This window comes from Physella acuta, unplaced genomic scaffold (genome assembly GCF_028476545.2).
Source record: "Physella acuta isolate Inbredline_101_S28 unplaced genomic scaffold, ASM2847654v3 ptg000225l, whole genome shotgun sequence".
NCBI lineage: Eukaryota > Metazoa > Mollusca > Gastropoda > Physidae > Physella > Physella acuta.
This window is the reverse complement of record NW_026731744.1, coordinates 1,619,910-1,637,778: the sequence shown is the minus strand read 5'-3', so window position 1 is coordinate 1,637,778 and position 17,869 is coordinate 1,619,910. Positions and strand designations below refer to the sequence as shown.

The 17,869-nt window shown below is 47.2% G+C and overlaps 1 protein-coding gene across 2 annotated transcripts; it reads left to right on the top strand.

Moving 5' to 3' along the window:
• The first annotated feature begins 2,835 nt into the window (after nt 1-2,835).
• Nucleotides 2,836-16,939, top strand: LOC131937948 (lengsin). Of its 2 annotated transcripts, none has more exons than XM_059295736.1 (8): nt 2,836-2,993; nt 3,196-3,316; nt 3,550-3,685; nt 4,694-4,899; nt 12,724-12,835; nt 14,562-14,690; nt 15,715-15,945; nt 16,353-16,939. In XM_059295736.1, exons 3-8 carry the CDS (start codon nt 3,550-3,552, stop codon nt 16,859-16,861), a joined length of 1,323 nt encoding a protein of 440 aa, XP_059151719.1. In that variant the 5' UTR covers nt 2,836-2,993; nt 3,196-3,316; the 3' UTR covers nt 16,862-16,939. The 2 variants fall into 2 exon arrangements, with proteins under 2 accessions (XP_059151719.1, XP_059151721.1); XM_059295738.1 differs by having other exon boundaries at nt 3,196-3,345.
• The last annotated feature ends 930 nt before the right edge of the window (nt 16,940-17,869 follow it).

Here is a 17,869-nt window from a genome sequence, read left to right as displayed (position 1 = left end):
TGGAATGGATATGTTATACCATCAGCTACTTCAGTCACTGATGAAATACTAACCTGTATTGCTGGAATGGATATGTTATACCATCAGCTACTTCAGTCACTGATGAAATACTAACCTGTATTGCTGGGATGGATATGTTATACCATCAGCTACTTCAGTCACTGATGAAATACTAACCTGTATTGCTGGAATGGATATGTTATACCATCAGCTACTTCAGTCACTGATGAAATACTAACCTGTATTGCTGGAATGGATATGTTATACCATCAGCTACTTCAGTCACTGATGAAATACTAACCTGTATTGCTGGAATGGATATGTTATACCATCAGCTACTTCAGTCACTGATGAAATACTAACCTGTATTGCTGGAATGGATATGTTATACCATCAGCTACTTCAGTCACTGATGAAATACTAACCTGTATTGCTGGAATGGATATGTTATACCATCAGCTACTTCAGTCACTGATGAAATACTAACCTGTATTGCTGGAATGGATATGTTATACCATCAGCTACTTCAGTCACTGATGAAATACTAACCTGTATTGCTGGAATGGATATGTTATACCATCAGCTACTTCAGTCACTGATGAAATACTAACCTGTATTGCTGGAATGGATATGTTATACCATCAGCTACTTCAGTCACTGATGAAATACTAACCTGTATTGCTGGGATGGATATGTTATACCATCAGCTACTTCAGTCACTGATGAAATACTAACCTGTATTGCTGGAATGGATATGTTATACCATCAGCTACTTCAGTCACTGATGAAATACTAACCTGTATTGCTGGAATGGATATGTTATACCATCAGCTACTTCAGTCACTGATGAAATACTAACCTGTATTGCTGGAATGGATATGTTATACCATCAGCTACTTCAGTCACTGATGAAATACTAACCTGTATTGCTGGAATGGATATGTTATACCATCAGCTACTTCAGTCACTGATGAAATACTAACCTGTATTGCTGGAATGGATATGTTATACCATCAGCTACTTCAGTCACTGATGAAATACTAACCTGTATTGCTGGAATGGATATGTTATACCATCAGCTACTTCAGTCACTGATGAAATACTAACCTGTATTGCTGGAATGGATATGTTATACCATCAGCTACTTCAGTCACTGATGAAATACTAACCTGTATTGCTGGAATGGATATGTTATACCATCAGCTACTTCAGTCACTGATGAAATACTAACCTGTATTGCTGGAATGGATATGTTATACCATCAGCTACTTCAGTCACTGATGAAATACTAACCTGTATTGCTGGAATGGATATGTTATACCATCAGCTACTTCAGTCACTGATGAAATACTAACCTGTATTGCTGGAATGGATATGTTATACCATCAGCTACTTCAGTCACTGATGAAATACTAACCTGTATTGCTGGAATGGATATGTTATACCATCAGCTACTTCAGTCACTGATGAAATACTAACCTGTATTGCTGGAATGGATATGTTATACCATCAGCTACTTCAGTCACTGATGAAATACTAACCTGTATTGCTGGAATGGATATGTTATACCATCAGCTACTTCAGTCACTGATGAAATACTAACCTGTATTGCTGGAATGGATATGTTATACCATCAGCTACTTCAGTCACTGATGAAATACTAACCTGTATTGCTGGAATGGATATGTTATACCATCAGCTACTTCAGTCACTGATGAAATACTAACCTGTATTGCTGGAATGGATATGTTATACCATCAGCTACTTCAGTCACTGATGAAATACTAACCTGTATTGCTGGAATGGATATGTTATACCATCAGCTACTTCAGTCACTGATGAAATACTAACCTGTATTGCTGGAATGGATATGTTATACCATCAGCTACTTCAGTCACTGATGAAATACTAACCTGTATTGCTGGAATGGATATGTTATACCATCAGCTACTTCAGTCACTGATGAAATACTAACCTGTATTGCTGGAATGGATATGATATGCTGTCTTGAGTGCTCCTGATGTATGCTGCTACCTGCATGTACCACACTCATTATATGACAAACCATGAGATCAGTTCAAACAAGTAGCGGACACTGTGATTTGTCGTGTCATACCATTACCATAAGGGTAAAGATTTGTGGTGTCATACCATTACCATAAGGGTGAAGATTTGTGGTTTCGTACCATTAGGTGTAAAGATTTGTGGTGTCATACCATTATCATAGGTGTAAAGATTTGTGGTGTCATACCATTATCATAGGTGTAAAGATTTGTCGTGTCATACCATTACCATAGTGGTTAAACCTACTATTACCATAGGGGTAATGATTTGTGGTGTCATACCATTACCATAGGTGTAAAGATTTGTGGTGTCATACCATTAGGTGTAAAGATTTGTGTTGTCATACTATTACCATAAGGTTAAAGATTTGTAGTGTCATACCATTACCATAGGGGTAAAGATTTGTGGTGTCATACCATTACCATAGGTGTAAAGATTTGTAGTGTCATACCATTACCATAGGTGTAAAGATTTGTAGTGTCATACCATAAACCCCACGTTATTGCACACACCCTGCCGTGTAAACTGGAACTAAAAACGAAAAATAGCCTACGGCAAGAATTTCTCAGAACACGTAGGCCTTTGTTTCTTTTCTTTCCACGCTAGTGGCGCGGTTGACACAAAACCAAAACACGTTTGTAAGTAAATAAGTTCTAACTATCTAAAATATCTACATGCCTCAGTGATCCGGCCTTGAATGTGTGTGTGGGGTTGACCTACAACATATAAATGTGTAGTGTACGACTTAGAACTCTTAAGGCATAAATATGAGAAGGAAGGTGTGTGACTGAGTGCATACAAAGAGGACGCTTTGTGACTGAGTGCATACAAAGAGGACGCTGTGTGACAGTGAATACAGACGATCAGGTGGATCTTAAACTGCTGTGTCACATGTATAGCACGATACTCGATACATGTTGAACTTCAAGGTTGGTGTTTGTTTTAATTAGCCTACTAGCTTAATTAACAATGTTTGTGCTAATTAGCCTATTGTTGTCTGCTTAGTTTAACCATTTTTACACCCCATTAGGTTAACATCGGTAACTACCTAGCCGGTCAACCCCCCCCCCCCCCCCAATCAGACAGCTGATTAATGCCAACATCTGGTCTTTTTTTGCCAAACCTGATCAGAACCTCAATCCTTGGCAGAGCCTCAGCTATTTAGTCTGATTAGGCCGAGAGAGCTGTGTCGACAAGAGCAACGCCCCGATTGGCTGTGATACTAGTGATAGACAGCAGATTCCATGAGCAGGTAATAATTTTAGGTGCTGCAACTATCCGGTTTGTCTAATATTCTACCGTTTTTGTCTGTGTTTTTTTTTAATGCGTTCACTGTTGTTTAGATGTTTCTCCTTTAGCTAAATGGATGACGCCTAAAGCTAAATGTATGACCCATAAAGCTGAACGTATGACCCCTAAAGCTAAACGTCTGACCTCTAAAGCTCAGTGGTAGCACCTAACGTTTGTTTCTCTCCTAAACTTCAGATGGGCACGTGTTCTGTCAGTGACTTCGATCTGCTCCAGGTCGTCTATTATGACGTCAACGGTCTTCCAAGGGGCAAAACTGTGCCCAGAAATGTGGCGAAACGAGTGACCCAAAGTGGACTAGAGTTAATTCATGGTAAGCCAGTGTACGATATATAAAATGGGGAAGTGACATCAGAGAAGAAATATAAGGCCAGAGAAAATTATTGAAAAACATTGGGAAAAATGATTCAGTTGACATGTGTTTAGCCCCCCCCCCTCCCACATAGTTGACACGTGTGTGTTTAGCGCCCCCCCCCCCACACATAGTTGACACGTGTATGTTTAGCGCCCCCCACACATAGTTGACACGTGTATGTTTAGCCCCCCCACACATAGTTGACACACGTGTATGTTTAGCGCCCCCCACACATAGTTGACACGTGTGTGTTTAACGCCCCCCCCCCCCACACATAGCTGACACACGTGTGTGTTTAGCCCCCCCCCCCCCCCCCCCCACATAGTTGACACGTGTGTGTTTAGCCCCCCCCCCCCACATAGTTGACACGTGTGTGTTTAGCGCCCCCCACACATAGTTGACACGTGTGTGTTTAGCCCCCCCCCACATAGTTGACACGTGTGTGTTTAACGCCCCCCCACACACACAGATGACACGTGTGTGTTTAGCCACCCCCCCACATAGTCGACACGTGTGTGTTTAACGCCCCCCCACACACAGATGACACGTGTGTGTTTAACGCCCCCCCCCACACACCCACAGATGACACGTGTGTGTTTAACGCCCCCCCCCCCACACACACAGATGACACGTGTGTGTTTAGCCACCCCCCACATAGTCGACACGTGTGTGTTTAACGCCCCCCCCCACACACAGATGACACGTGTGTGTTTAACGCCCCCCCCCACACAGATGACACGTGTGTGTTTAGCCACCCCCCCCCCCCCCCACATAGTCGACACGTGTGAGTTTAGCCACCCCCCCCCCCCCCACATAGTCGACACGTGTGTGTTTAGCCCCCCCCCACCCCACACACACACATAGTTGACACGTGTGTTTAGCCCCCCCCCCCCCACACATAGTCGACACGTGTGTGTTTAGACACACCCCCCCCCCCCCACATAGTTTACACATGTGTGTATTTAGTTCTGCAGGTGGTAGGTCTAGCAGCAGACTTCCCGATGAGCGTGGCAGATCTGATGCAAGATTTCTCCAATGGTCTTTACAAGCCTGACCTTGACACGCTTGTCCAATGGCCTTGGGCTAGTAAATCAGAATGTAACGTAGGTCAGGTCATAGGTCACATTATTAAGGAAGATGGCAGCCCTGACCCATTAGCTGTCAGACATCAGGTGATATTGGTGGGGTCAGCTTGTTGGTGTGGTCAGCTTGTTGATGTGGTCAGCTTGTTGGTGTGGTATGGTCAGCTTGTTGGTGTGGTGTGGTCAGCTTGTTGGTATGGTCAGCTTGTTGGTGTGGTCAGCTTGTTGGTGTGGTATGGTCAGCTTGTTGATGTGGTCAGCTTGTTGGTGTGGTCAGCTTGTTGGTGTGGTCAGCTTGTTGGTGTGGTCAGCTTGTTGGTGTGGTCAGCTTGTTGGTGTGGTCAGCTTGTTGATGTGGTCAGCTTGTTGGTGTGGTGTGGTCAGCTTGTTGGTGTGGTGTGGTCAGCTTGTTGGTGTGGTCAGCTTGTTGATGTGGTCAGCTTGTTGGTGTGGTCAGCTTGTTGATGTGGTCAGCTTGTTGGTGTGGTGTGGTCAGCTTGTTGGTGTGGTATGGTCAGCTTGTTGGTGTGGTCAGCTTGTTGGTGTGGTCAGCTTGTTGGTGTGGTGTGGTCAGCTTGTTGGTGTGGTGTGGTCAGCTTGTTGGTGTGGTATGGTCAGCTTGTTGGTGTGGTCAGCTTGTTGGTGTGGTCAGCTTGTTGGTGTGGTGTGGTCAGCTTGTTGGTGTGGTGTGGTCAGCTTGTTGGTGTGGTCAGCTTGTTGGTGTGGTCAGCTTGTTGGTATGGTCAGCTTGTTGGTGTGGTCAGCTTGTTGGTGTGGTCAGCTTGTTGGTGTGGTATGGTCAGCTTGTTGGTGTGGTCAGCTTGTTGATGTGGTCAGCTTGTTGGTGTGGTCAGCTTGTTGGTGTGGTGTGGTCAGCTTGTTGATGTGGTTAGCTTGTTGGTGTGGTCAGCTTGTTGGTGTGGTCAGCTTGTTGGTGTGGTATGGTCAGCTTGTTGGTATGGTCAGCTTGTTGGTGTGGTCAGCTTGTTGGTGTGGTCAGCTTGTTGGTGTGGTCAGCTTGTTGGTGTGGTCAGCTTGTTGGTGTGGTATGGTCAGCTTGTTGGTGTGGTCAGCTTGTTGATGTGGTCAGCTTGTTGGTGTGGTGTGGTCAGCTTGTTGGTGTGGTGTGGTCAGCTTGTTGGTGTGGTCAGCTTGTTGGTGTGGTCAGCTTGTTGGTGTGGTATGGTCAGCTTGTTGGTGTGGTGTGGTCAGCTTGTTGGTGTGGTATGGTCAGCTTGTTGGTGTGGTGTGGTCAGCTTGTTGGTATGGTCAGCTTGTTGGTGTGGTCAGCTTGTTGGTGTGGTCAGCTTGTTGATGTGGTCAGCTTGTTGGTGTGGTATGGTCAGCTTGTTGGTGTGGTCAGCTTGTTGATGTGGTCAGCTTGTTGGTGTGGTGTGGTCAGCTTGTTGGTGTGGTCAGCTTGTTGGTGTGGTGTGGTCAGCTTGTTGGTGTGGTCAGCTTGTTGGTGTGGTCAGCTTGTTGATGTGGTCAGCTTGTTGGTGTGGTGTGGTCAGCTTGTTGGTGTGGCGTGGTCAGCTTGTTGGTGTGGTATGGTCAGCTTGTTGGTGTGGTATGGTCAGCTTGTTGGTGTGGTCAGCTTGTTGGTGTGGTATGGTCAGCTTGTTGGTGTGGTCAGCTTGTTGGTGTGGTCAGCTTGTTGGTGTGGTATGGTCAGCTTGTTGGTGTGGTGTGGTCAGCTTGTTGGTGTGGTCAGCTTGTTGGTGTGGTATGGTCAGCTTGTTGGTGTGGTCAGCTTGTTGGTGTGGTATGGTCAGCTTGTTGGTGTGGTCAGCTTGTTGGTGTGGTCAGCTTGTTGGTGTGGTATGGTCAGCTTGTTGGTGTGGTGTGGTCAGCTTGTTGGTGTGGTATGGTCAGCTTGTTGGTGTGGTGTGGTCAGCTTGTTGGTATGGTCAGCTTGTTGGTGTGGTCAGCTTGTTGGTGTGGTCAGCTTGTTGATGTGGTCAGCTTGTTGGTGTGGTATGGTCAGCTTGTTGGTGTGGTGTGGTCAGCTTGTTGGTGTGGTATGGTCAGCTTGTTGGTGTGGTCAGCTTGTTGGTGTGGTATGGTCAGCTTGTTGGTGTGGTCAGCTTGTTGGTGTGGTATGGTCAGCTTGTTGGTGTGGTCAGCTTGTTGGTATGGTCAGCTTGTTGATGTGGTGTGGTCAGCTTGTTGGTGTGGTCAGCTTGTTGGTGTGGTCAGCTTGTTGGTGTGGTATGGTCAGCTTGTTGGTGTGGTCAGCTTGTTGGTATGGTCAGCTTGTTGGTGTGGTCAGCTTGTTGGTGTGGTCAGCTTGTTGGTGTGGTGTGGTCAGCTTGTTGGTGTGGTGTGGTCAGCTTGTTGGTGTGGTATGGTCAGCTTGTTGGTGTGGTCAGCTTGTTGGTATGGTCAGCTTGTTGGTGTGGTATGGTCAGCTTGTTGGTGTGGTCAGCTTGTTGGTATGGTCAGCTTGTTGGTGTGGTATGGTCAGCTTGTTGGTGTGGTCAGCTTGTTGGTGTGGTGTGGTCAGCTTGTTGGTGTGGTCAGCTTGTTGGTATGGTCAGCTTGTTGGTGTTGTATGGTCAGCTTGTTGGTATGGTCAGCTTGTTGGTGTGGTATGGTCAGCTTGTTGGTGTGGTCAGCTTGTTGGTGTGGTCAGCTTGTTGGTGTGGTCAGCTTGTTGGTGTGGTAAGCTTGTTGGTGTGGTGTGGTCAGCTTGTTGGTGTGGTCAGCTTGTTGGTGTGGTCAGCTTGTTGGTGTGGTATGGTCAGCTTGTTGGTGTGGTCAGCTTGTTGGTATGGTCAGCTTGTTGGTGTGGTCAGCTTGTTGGTGTGGTCAGCTTGTTGATGTGGTCAGCTTGTTGGTGTGGTATGGTCAGCTTGTTGGTGTGGTCAGCTTGTTGATGTGGTCAGCTTGTTGGTGTGGTGTGGTCAGCTTGTTGGTGTGGTCAGCTTGTTGGTGTGGTGTGGTCAGCTTGTTGGTGTGGTCAGCTTGTTGGTGTGGTCAGCTTGTTGATGTGGTCAGCTTGTTGGTGTGGTGTGGTCAGCTTGTTGGTGTGGTCAGCTTGTTGGTGTGGTCAGCTTGTTGGTGTGGTGTGGTCAGCTTGTTGGTGTGGTGTGGTCAGCTTGTTGGTGTGGTCAGCTTGTTGGTGTGGTCAGCTTGTTGGTGTGGTATGGTCAGCTTGTTGGTGTGGTCAGCTTGTTGGTGTGGTATGGTCAGCTTGTTGGTGTGGTCAGCTTGTTGGTGTGGTATGGTCAGCTTGTTGGTGTGGTCAGCTTGTTGGTGTGGTCAGCTTGTTGGTGTGGTATGGTCAGCTTGTCGGTGTGGTGTGGTCAGCTTGTTGGTGTGGTATGGTCAGCTTGTTGGTGTGGTGTGGTCAGCTTGTTGGTATGGTCAGCTTGTTGGTGTGGTCAGCTTGTTGGTGTGGTCAGCTTGTTGATGTGGTCAGCTTGTTGGTGTGGTATGGTCAGCTTGTTGGTGTGGTGTGGTCAGCTTGTTGGTGTGGTATGGTCAGCTTGTTGGTGTGGTCAGCTTGTTGGTGTGGTATGGTCAGCTTGTTGGTGTGGTCAGCTTGTTGGTGTGGTATGGTCAGCTTGATGGTGTGGTCAGCTTGTTGGTATGGTCAGCTTGTTGATGTGGTGTGGTCAGCTTGTTGGTGTGGTCAGCTTGTTGGTGTGGTCAGCTTCTTGGTGTGGTATGGTCAGCTTGTTGGTGTGGTCAGCTTGTTGGTATGGTCAGCTTGTTGGTGTGGTCAGCTTGTTGGTGTGGTATGGTCAGCTTGTTGGTGTGGTGTGGTCAGCTTGTTGGTGTGGTATGGTCAACTTGTTGGTGTGGTCAGCTTGTTGGTATGGTCAGCTTGTTGGTGTGGTATGGTCAGCTTGTTGGTGTGGTCAGCTTGTTGGTATGGTCAGCTTGTTGGTGTGGTATGGTCAGCTTGTTGGTGTGGTCAGCTTGTTGGTGTGGTCAGCTTGTTGGTATGGTCAGCTTGTTGGTGTGGTATGGTCAGCTTGTTGGTGTGGTATGGTCAGCTTGTTGGTGTGGTCAGCTTGTTGGTATGGTCAGCTTGTTGGTGTGGTATGGTCAGCTTGTTGGTGTGGTCAGCTTGTTGGTATGGTCAGCTTGTTGGTGTGGTCAGCTTGTTGGTGTGGTCAGCTTGTTGGTGTGGTCAGCTTGTTGGTGTGGTCAGCTTGTTGGTGTGGTGTGGTCAGCTTGTTGGTGTGGTCAGCTTGTTGGTGTGGTCAGCTTGTTGGTGTGGTATGGTCAGCTTGTTGGTGTGGTCAGCTTGTTGGTATGGTCAGCTTGTTGGTGTGGTCAGCTTGTTGGTGTGGTCAGCTTGTTGGTGTGGTCAGCTTGTTGGTGTGGTCAGCTTGTTGGTGTGGTCAGCTTGTTGGTGTGGTGTGGTCAGCTTGTTGGTGTGGTCAGCTTGTTGGTGTGGTCAGCTTGTTGGTGTGGTGTGGTCAGCTTGTTGGTATGGTCAGCTTGTTGGTGTGGTCAGCTTGTTGGTGTGGTCAGCTTGTTGGTGTGGTCAGCTTGTTGGTGTGGTCAGCTTGTTGGTGTGGTCAGCTTGTTGGTGTGGTGTGGTCAGCTTGTTGGTGTGGTCAGCTTGTTGGTGTGGTCAGCTTGTTGATGTGGTATGGTCAGCTTGTTGATGTGGTATGGTCAGCTTGTTGGTGTGGTCAGCTTGTTGATGTGGTCAGCTTGTTGATGTGGTCAGATTGTTGGTGTGGTCAGCTTGTTGGTGTGGTATGGTCAGCTTGTTGGTGTGGTATGGTCAGCTTGTTGGTGTGGTCAGCTTGTTCGTGTGGTCAGCTTGTTGATGTGGTCAGCTTGTTGGTGTGGTCAGCTTGTTGATGTGGTCAGCTTGTTGGTGTGGTGTGGTCAGCTTGTTGGTGTGGTGTGGTCAGCTTGTTGGTGTGGTCAGCTTGTTGGTGTGGTGTGGTCAGCTTGTTGGTGTGGTCAGCTTGTTGATGTGGTCAGCTTGTTGATGTGGTCAATTTGTTGATGTAGTCAGCTTGTTGGTGTGGTCAGCTTGTTGGTGTGGTCAGCTTGTTGGTGTGGTGTGGTCAGCTTGTTGGTGTGGTCAGCTTGTTGGTGTGGTCAGCTTGTTGGTGTGGTGTGGTCAGCTTGTTGGTGTGGTCAGCTTGTTGGTGTGGTATGGTCAGCTTGTTGGTGTGGTCAGCTTGTTGGTATGGTCAGCTTGTTGGTGTGGTATGGTCAGCTTGTTGGTGTGGTCAGCTTGTTGGTGTGGTCAGCTTGTTGGTATGGTCAGCTTGTTGGTGTGGTATGGTCAGCTTGTTGGTGTGGTATGGTCAGCTTGTTGGTGTGGTCAGCTTGTTGGTATGGTCAGCTTGTTGGTGTGGTATGGTCAGCTTGTTGGTGTGGTCAGCTTGTTGGTATGGTCAGCTTGTTGGTGTGGTCAGCTTGTTGGTGTGGTCAGCTTGTTGGTGTGGTCAGCTTGTTGGTGTGGTCAGCTTGTTGGTGTGGTGTGGTCAGCTTGTTGGTGTGGTCAGCTTGTTGGTGTGGTCAGCTTGTTGGTGTGGTATGGTCAGCTTGTTGGTGTGGTCAGCTTGTTGGTATGGTCAGCTTGTTGGTGTGGTCAGCTTGTTGGTGTGGTCAGCTTGTTGGTGTGGTCAGCTTGTTGGTGTGGTCAGCTTGTTGGTGTGGTCAGCTTGTTGGTGTGGTGTGGTCAGCTTGTTGGTGTGGTCAGCTTGTTGGTATGGTCAGCTTGTTGGTGTGGTATGGTCAGCTTGTTGGTGTGGTATGGTCAGCTTTGTGGTGTGGTCAGCTTGTTGGTGTGGTCAGCTTGTTGGTGTGGTCAGCTTGTTGATGTGGTCAGCTTGTTGGTGTGGTCAGCTTGTTGATGTGGTCAGCTTGTTGGTGTGGTATGGTCAGCTTGTTGGTGTGGTGTGGTCAGCTTGTTGGTGTGGTATGGTCAGCTTGTTGGTGTGGTCAGCTTGTTGGTGTGGTCAGCTTGTTGATGTGGTCAGCTTGTTGGTGTGGTCAGCTTGTTGATGTGGTCAGCTTGTTGGTGTGGTGTGGTCAGCTTGTTGGTGTGGTGTGGTCAGCTTGTTGGTGTGGTCAGCTTGTTGGTGTGGTCAGCTTGTTGGTGTGGTGTGGTCAGCTTGTTGGTGTGGTCAGCTTGTTGATGTGGTCAGCTTGTTGATGTGGTCAGCTTGTTGATGTAGTCAGCTTGTTGGTGTGGTCAGCTTGTTGGTGTGGTCAGCTTGTTGGTGTGGTGTGGTCAGCTTGTTGGTGTGGTCAGCTTGTTGGTGTGGTCAGCTTGTTGGTGTGGTGTGGTCAGCTTGTTGGTGTGGTGTGGTCAGCTTGTTGGTGTGGTCAGCTTGTTGGTGTGGTGTGGTCAGCTTGTTGGTATGGTCAGCTTGTTGGTGTGGTCAGCTTGTTGGTGTGGTCAGCTTGTTGATGTGGTCAGCTTGTTGGTGTGGTCAGCTTGTTGGTGTGGTCAGCTTGTTGGTGTGGTCAGCTTGTTGGTGTGGTCAGCTTGTTGGTGTGGTCAGCTTGTTGGTGTGGTCAGCTTGTTGGTATGGTGTGGTCAGCTTGTTGGTGTGGTCAGCTTGTTGGTGTGGTCAGCTTGTTGGTGTGGTCAGCTTGTTGGTGTGGTCAGCTTGTTGATGTGGTCAGCTTGTTGGTGTTGTGTGGTCAGCTTGTTGGTGTGGTCAGCTTGTTGATGTGGTCAGCTTGTTGATGTGGTCAGCTTGTTGATGTGGTCAGCTTGTTGGTGTGGTGTGGTCAGCTTGTTGGTATGGTCAGCTTGTTGGTGTGGTCAGCTTGTTGGTGTGGTGTGGTCAGCTTGTTGGTGTGGTGTGGTCAGCTTGTTGGTGTGGTGTGGTCAGCTTGTTGGTGTGGTGTGGTGTGGTCAGCTTGTTGGTGTGGTGTGGTCAGCTTGTTGGTGTGGTCAGCTTGTTGGTGTGGTCAGCTTGTTGGTGTGGTGTGGTCAGCTTGTTGGTGTGGTCAGCTTGTTGGTGTGGTGTGGTCAGCTTGTTGGTGTGGTCAGCTTGTTGGTGTGGTGTGGTCAGCTTGTTGGTGTGGTGTGGTGTGGTCAGCTTGTTGGTGTGGTGTGGTCAGCTTGTTGGTGTGGTGTGGTGTGGTCAGCTTGTTGGTGTGGTGTGGTCAGCTTGTTGGTGTGGTCGGCTTGTTGGTGTGGTATGGTCAGCTTGTTGGTGTGGTCAGCTTGTTGGTGTGGTCAGCTTGTTGGTGTGGTGTGGTCAGCTTGTTGGTGTGGTGTGGTCAGCTTGTTGGTGTGGTCAGCTTGTTGGTGTGGTGTGGTCAGCTTGTTGGTGTGGTCAGCTTGTTGGTTTGGTGTGGTCAGCTTGTTGGTGTGGTCAGCTTGTTGATGTGGTATGGTCAGCTTGTTGATGTGGTATGGTCAGCTTGTTGGTGTGGTCAGCTTGTTGATGTGGTCAGCTTGTTGGTGTGGTCAGCTTGTTGGTGTGGTCAGCTTGTTGATGTGGTCAGCTTGTTGATGTGGTCAGCTTGTTGATGTGGTCAGCTTGTTGGTGTGGTCAGCTTGTTGGTGTGGTATGGTCAGCTTGTTGGTGTGGTCAGCTTGTTGGTGTGGTCAGCTTGTTGGTGTGGTATGGTCAGCTTGTTGGTGTGGTGTGGTCAGCTTGTTGGTGTGGTCAGCTTGTTGGTGTGGTGTGGTCAGCTTGTTGGTGTGGTGTGGTCAGCTTGTTGGTGTGGTCAGCTTGTTGGTGTGGTCAGCTTGTTGGTGTGGTCAGCTTGTTGGTGTGGTGTGGTCAGCTTGTTGGTGTGGTGTGGTCAGCTTGTTGATGTGGTCAGCTTGTTGGTGTGGTCAGCTTGTTGGTGTGGTGTGGTCAGCTTGTTGGTGTGGTGTGGTCAGCTTGTTGGTGTGGTGTGGTCAGCCAGTCAACCTTTAGGTTCAGGACTGTCCCATTTGATGAGATGTGTATTGTACCCTAGGCCCAGAATCAGCTCCTGAAGCTGCAGCAGCTGGGCCACCAGCTCGTGTCCTCATTCAGCTGTCAGTTCACTGTCTACAGGTCCAGTGGGGACACATGTGAAGATTTCCTGGGTGAGTTGTCAGACCTGTATGTACAGCTGCCAGTGGGTGAGTTGTCAGACCTGTATGTACAGCTGCCAGTGGGTGAGTTGTCAGACCTGTATGTACAGCTGCCAGTGGGTGAGTTGTCAGACCTGTATGTACAGCTGCCAGTGGGTGAGTTGTCAGACCTGTATGTACCGCTGCCAGTGGATTGTGTGTCATGGAAGTCATTGACTGCCAGCTGTTTGTTCTGCTTGTTAACTTGAGCCTGTTAACTTGAACCTGTTACCTTGAGCCTGTTACCTTGAGCCTGTTACTTTGAGCCTGTTAACTTGAACCTGTTGCCTTGAGCCTGTTACCTTGAGCCTGTTAACTTGAACCTGTTACCTTGAACCTGTTACTTTGAGCCTGTTAACTTGAACCTGTTACATTGAGCCTGTTACCTTGAGCCTGTTAACTGGTGTCTGTTAACTTGAGCCTGTTAACTTGAGACTGTTACCTTGAACCTGTTACTTTGAGCCTGTTAACTTGAACCTGTTAACTTGAACCTGTTACCTTGAGCCTGTTAACTGGTGTCTGTTAACTTGAGCCTGTTAACTTGAGCCTGTTACCTTGAACCTGTTACTTTGAGCCTGTTAACTTGAACCTGTTACCTTGAGCCTGTTACCTTGAGCCTGTTAACTTGAACCTGTTACCTTGAACCTGTTACTTTGAGCCTGTTAACTTGAACCTGTTACATTGAGCCTGTTACCTTGAGCCTGTTAACTGGTGTTTGTTAACTTGAGCCTGTTAACTTGTGTCTGCTAACTTATGGCTGTTAACTTGAGCCTGTTAACTTGTGCCTGTTAACTTGAGCCTGTTACCTTGAGCCTGTTACCTTTAGCCTGTTAACTGGTGTTTGTTAACTTGAGCCTGTTAACTTGAGCCTGTTAACTTGAGCCTGTTAACTTGTGTCTGCTAACTTATGGCTGTTAACTTGTGTCTGTTAACTTGAGCCTGTTACCTTGAGCCTGTTACATTGAGCCTGTTAACTTGAGCCTGTTAACATGTGCCTGTTAACTTGTGCCTGTTAACTTGAGCCTGTTAACTTGTGCCTGTTAACTTCAGCCTGTTAACTTCAGCCTGTTAACTTGTGTCTGTTAACTTGTGCCTGTTAACTTGTGCCTGTTAACTTGAGCCTGTTAACTTGTGCCTGTTAACTTGTGCCTGTTAACTTGAGCCTGTTAACTTGTGCCTGTTAACTTGAGCCTGTTAACTTGTGCCTGTTAACTTGAGCCTGTTAACTTGTGTCTGTTAACTTGAGCCTGTTAACTTGAGCCTGTTAACTTGTGCCTGTTAACTTGAGCCTGTTAACTTGTGCCTGTTAACTTGTGCCTATTAACTTGAGCCTGTTAACTTGAGCCTGTTAACTTGTGCCTGTTAACTTGAGCCTGTTAACTTGTGCCTGTTAACATGTGCCTGTTAACTTGTGCCTGTTAACTTGTGCCTGTTAAGTTGTGCCTGTTAACTTGAGCCTGTTAACTTGTGCCTGTTAACTTGTGCCTGTTAACTTGTGCCTGTTAACTTGAGCCTGTTAACTTGAGCCTGTTAACTTGTGCCTGTTAACTTGAGCCTGTTAACTTGTGCCTGTTAACATGTGCCTGTTAACTTGTGCCTGTTAACTTGTGCCTGTTAAGTTGTGCCTGTTAACTTGAGCCTGTTAACTTGTGCCTGTTAACTTGTGCCTGTTAACTTGAGCCTGTTAATCTGTCTGCAGGGGGTGACGGCCATCTTGGTATTGCTCCCTATGACAGTGCCGGGCAGGAGAAGATGATGCTGGACATATGCTGGCAGCTGCAGGCAGCAGGTGTACAGGTGGAGTCTTGGTCTGCAGGTACAGGTCCAGGTGAGTCTATGTCTGGGTGTGGTGGTGGTGTGTATGAGGGTGTGGTGGTGTTTGTATGAGTGTATTGGTGTGTGTGAGGGTGTGGTAGTGTTTGTGTGAGGGTGTGGTGGTGTTTGTGTGAGTGTATTGGTGTGTGTGAGGGTGTGGTGGTGTTTGTGTGAGGGTGTGGTGGTGTTAGTTTGAGGGTGTGGTGGTGTTTGTGTGAGTGTATTGGTGTGTGTGAGGGTGTGGTGGTGTTTGTGGGAGGGTGTGGTGGTGTTTGTGTGAGGGTGTGGTGGTGTTAGTTTGAGGGTGTGGTGGTGTTTGTGTGAGTGTATTGGTGTGTGTGAGGGTGTGGTGGTGTTTGTGGGAGGGTGTGGTGGTGTTTGTGTGAGGGTGTGGTGGTGTTTGTGGGAGGGTGTGGTGGTGTTTGTGTGAGGGTGTGGTGGTGTTAGTTTGAGGGTGTGGTGGTGTTTGTGTGAGTGTATTGGTGTGTGTGAGGGTGTGGTGGTGTTTGTGGGAGGGTGTGGTGGTGTTTGTGTGAGGGTGTGGTGGTGTTAGTTTGAGGGTGTGGTGGTGTTTGTGTGAGTGTATTGGTGTGTGTGAGGGTGTGGTGGTGTTTGTGGGAGGGTGTGGTGGTGTTTGTGTGAGGGTGTGGTGGTGTTAGTGTGAGGGTGTGGTGGTGTTTGTGTGAGTGTATATGTGTGTGTGAGGGTGTGGTGGTGTTTGTGTGAGGGTGTGGTGGTGTTAGTGTGAGGGTGTGGTGGTGTTTGTGTGAGTGTATTGGTGTGTGGGAGGGTGTGGTGGTGTTTGTGTGAGTGTATTGGTGTGTGTGAGGGTGTGGTGGTGTTTGTGTGAGGGTGTGGTGGTGTTAGTGTGAGGGTGTGGTGGTGTTTGTGTGAGGGTGTGTGTGAGGGTGTTGTGGTGTATGTTAGAGTGTAGTGTGTGCAACCAGCTCATGCAGGACTATTCAAGTCTTGTGGTAAATGTGTGACACAGGGCTTGTAGACTGCATAATCTATAAGATTACACTGTATTTTTTTAGGCAGGTTTGAGATGACATTAATGCCATCACATGGCATTCAAGCTGCCGACATGGCATGCAGACTAAGACATGGCATAAAGAGTGCTGTGGCCAGGCATGGCTACAAGGCCACATTCATGGCCCACCCTCCTGGCGGTGCCAGTTTCTCAGCCCTGGCCTTTCAGTTTGGAGTCCTGAGCGCTGCAGGAGAAAATATTTTTCTGGACACGGCTGACCCAGACAAATTATCTGGTAAGATAATAGAAGTGTGCTACTGGTTGTGGAAGAAGATTTGACAAATTATCTGGTAAGATAATGGAAGTGTGCAGAGTTTCTTCCAGGCATCTCTTTGGGGGCCCCCGAAAAATTTTTACCGCCCCCCCCCCCCCCCCCCCCGAACGAAATTAAATTTATATAATTTATATAGAAAATATATACTTTTAACAGTGTCTGCCCCCCCCCCCGAAGAAAGTCTACCGCCCCACCCCCCCGCCGAAAATTTCAAATGCCCCCCCCCCCCCCCCCCCCCGGAGAAAAAAGTCTGGAAGAAACACTGGAAGTGTGCTGCTGATTGTGGGAGATTTGAATGGAATAAAACTTTCTCATTGAATAAATGCTTGTCGCTGTCAATCTATATCAAATGTGTTCTGATTGATTAGGTGTTGGAAAGTCCTGGCTAGCTGGGCTGTTGCATCATGGTCCGGCTCTGACAGCCCTTTGCTGCCCTACTGTCAACTGCTACCAGCGGCTGTCACGTGACCCAGCTGCCCCCCACAGGTTGGACTGGGATGTGGAAAACTCGTCAGCGTTCCTCAACGTTCACGTCAATCAAGATGACATCATGTTTGAGATCAAACTGGCAAGTCCTGCTTGTAACCCGTATTTGGTTTTCCTGGCAACTCTTGCTGCTGGCCTGGATGGTGTGGAGAAAAATCTGGCATGTCCTGAGAGAAACAGCCCTGTAGCAGCTGCTGTCCCACAGCGTCTGGAGACAGCCCTTCAAGCCTTGCACAAGGATCCTGTTCTAGAGCAGGCTATGTCTCGCCTTCTGTTTGAAGCATTCATCGCCCTCAAGCGGGATTACGAGGTGCCAAAGTTTGGAGCTGTAGAGGCTGATGAGGAGGAGATGAAAAAACTTGAAAACTTTTATTATCTCAGCAGGATTTAAGTAGGGCAACAGTGTTATGAATGCCCTATACAAGCCTCCAGCAAATGATATAAATAAATATCACATTACCTTTTTTTACTGGCCTTTTTGTGTTCTTTATTCAGAACGTGTTTGGGTTTTTTTTTTTTTTTTTTTATCTTGTATGATTGTCAAATCTCTGTCTAAACATCATTGTCAAATCTCTGGTTAAACATGATTGTCAGCGGCCAACTGAATCCAATCTGAATAAACCGGTAGTGATCTCCCCTAAACTTTCTCGAATATTCTTATATAAAACAACAGGGGATGGTAACTGGGGATATAGTTATGATTTTTAATCCATTTTAAATACTGAAACTTTTAAAAATAGAATAGAATCTCAGTAAAAAACAATTGCGCACCAAGCGAACGCCTAATAAAGGTGTGTATAATAGTGCGCAATAGTATTAGTACTTATAAATTTACATTAGTTTTTTGAGAAATCGGAAGTAGCGTAAATTACTACTTCCGGTCAACGGAAATTACTCAAAATTTAACAGAAGGTAGAGAATTAGATCTTTTACTTACATGTGAAATTTCATTTATCTATCTGAAATAGTACTCAAGTTATAGGCTTTTGAAAAATTCAAAGTAGAAAAAGTACCACTTCCGGTTATCGGAAATCACTCAAAAGTTGATACGGATCAACGATTTTGATATAATACTTATATATGAAATTTCATCAACCTAACTGTAACGGCACTCAAGTTATCGTGTTTACACACGGACACACAGACACACACAGACATACGGACAAGATTGCAAAATTATGTTTTTCCGTATCAGTGAGGTGTAAAACGTCGAGATTTGTAAAAATCTCGATTTTTTTTTGCACGATTACAATACTTTCTCTATACTACGTATATACGAGAAAGTAAAAACAGCCAAATGATCTGGCTCATTGATTGGCTTCCTCTTTTTTATTCACAACTTAATCTAAAAACATTTGAATAATTTGACATACTGAAAAATCAAATTCCGTTGAAAAAC